Source organism: Felis catus, chromosome B3 (assembly GCF_018350175.1).
Source record: "Felis catus isolate Fca126 chromosome B3, F.catus_Fca126_mat1.0, whole genome shotgun sequence".
Classification (NCBI taxonomy): Eukaryota; Metazoa; Chordata; class Mammalia; order Carnivora; family Felidae; genus Felis; species Felis catus.
In genome coordinates this window covers 148,044,128-148,045,530 of record NC_058373.1, presented here as the reverse complement: position 1 = coordinate 148,045,530, position 1,403 = coordinate 148,044,128, and the positions used below count along the sequence as shown (strand labels likewise).

The following is a 1,403-nucleotide window of genomic DNA, read 5'->3' as shown; positions in this document are numbered from 1 at the left end:
GAAAGCAGTGTGGAGGTTCCTCAGAAACTTAAAAATAGACCTACCCTATGACCCAGCAATAGCACTGCTAGGAATTTATCCAAGGGATACAGGAGTACTGATGCATAGGGCCACTTGTACCCCAATGTTAATAGCAGCACTCTCAACAATAGCCAGATTATGGAAAGAGCCTAAATATCCATCAACTGATGAATGGATAAAGAATCAAATTTAAGTCTGGAGTGTGATATATATGTCAGAGCATATGCAAATGAAGCCCTCTCTGTGCTGATAAAACCAGCCCAGTCCTGACACTAGCTGGGAGAGAAGCCCCAACCCCGGGTGTCCCAGGTGCTCCCATTCTGTGATCAGCACAGAACACAGACACCACACCATGGAGTTTGTGCTTGGCTGGGTTTTCCTTGTTGCTCTTTTAAAAGGTAATTCACGGTGAACGAGAGACACAGAGTATGTGAGTGGATATGAGTGAGAACCAATGGATGTGTGACAGTTTCCTGACAAACATGTCTTGTGTCTGCAGGTGTCCAGTGTGATGTGCAGCTGGTGGAATCTGGGGGAGACCTGGTGAAGCCTGGGGGGTCCCTGAGACTCACCTGTGTAGCCTCTGGATTCACCTTCAGTAGCTACCACATGAACTGGGTCCGCCGGGCTCCAGGGAAGGGGCTGCAGTGGGTCGCATATATTAGTAGTAGTGGAGGTAGCATATACTACGCAGACTCCGTGAAGGGCCGATTCACCATCTCCAGAGACAACGCCAAGAACACGCTGTATCTGCAGATGAACATCCTGAAGACCGAGGACACGGCCACATATTACTGTGCGAGTGACACAGTGAGGGGACTTCACTGGGAGCCCAGACACAAACCTTCCTGCAGGAGGGGAACAGCACCACCAGGGGGTGAACACTATGCACAATTTTGCTTTGTGTTCCCAGGAGCAGGTGCAGTTGGAGGATACAGGCAGGTTTCCTGTCAAGGTCTTGGGGCTTCCTCTACACACAGCAGTTTCCCCAGGGAGCCTCCCTGGACACAGGATTCTGTGATTACCTATTAACTCTGAATTAGCAACTGTGTGGTCATAGGAAAACTACCCTAACATGCACAAAAGACACAGTTCTTTGCATTGCTTACTCCTGTCTCTCTCTGTGAGTGAATTGCAGATTTCCTGACGCACAACAGCTGAACCTTTACAGGAGTCCCAGATGCACTCACTGTGCAGCCAGGACCACAGGATCCCACAGCTCCCCATCATCTTCACCCAGCATTTTCCCCAGTCAAACAACGTGACACTTCCCTCCTGGCACTTGCTACTCAGGACTTTAAATGATCTACAGCTTTATTCAGTTCCTCTAAAGAAGAGATAATTCATCTCCGTGTATTAGTCAGGATTCTCCTGAGGCACAG

General features: G+C 49.0%; 1 gene segment (V, D, J or C); it reads left to right on the top strand.

The window, feature by feature from the left end:
• The first annotated feature begins 280 nt into the window (after positions 1 to 280).
• LOC123386272 lies at positions 281 to 1,053 on the top strand. The segment is given in 2 exon segments: positions 281 to 419; positions 521 to 1,053. Coding segments are annotated over 2 exon segments (579 nt in total).
• Positions 1,054 to 1,403: the final 350 nt, after the last annotated feature.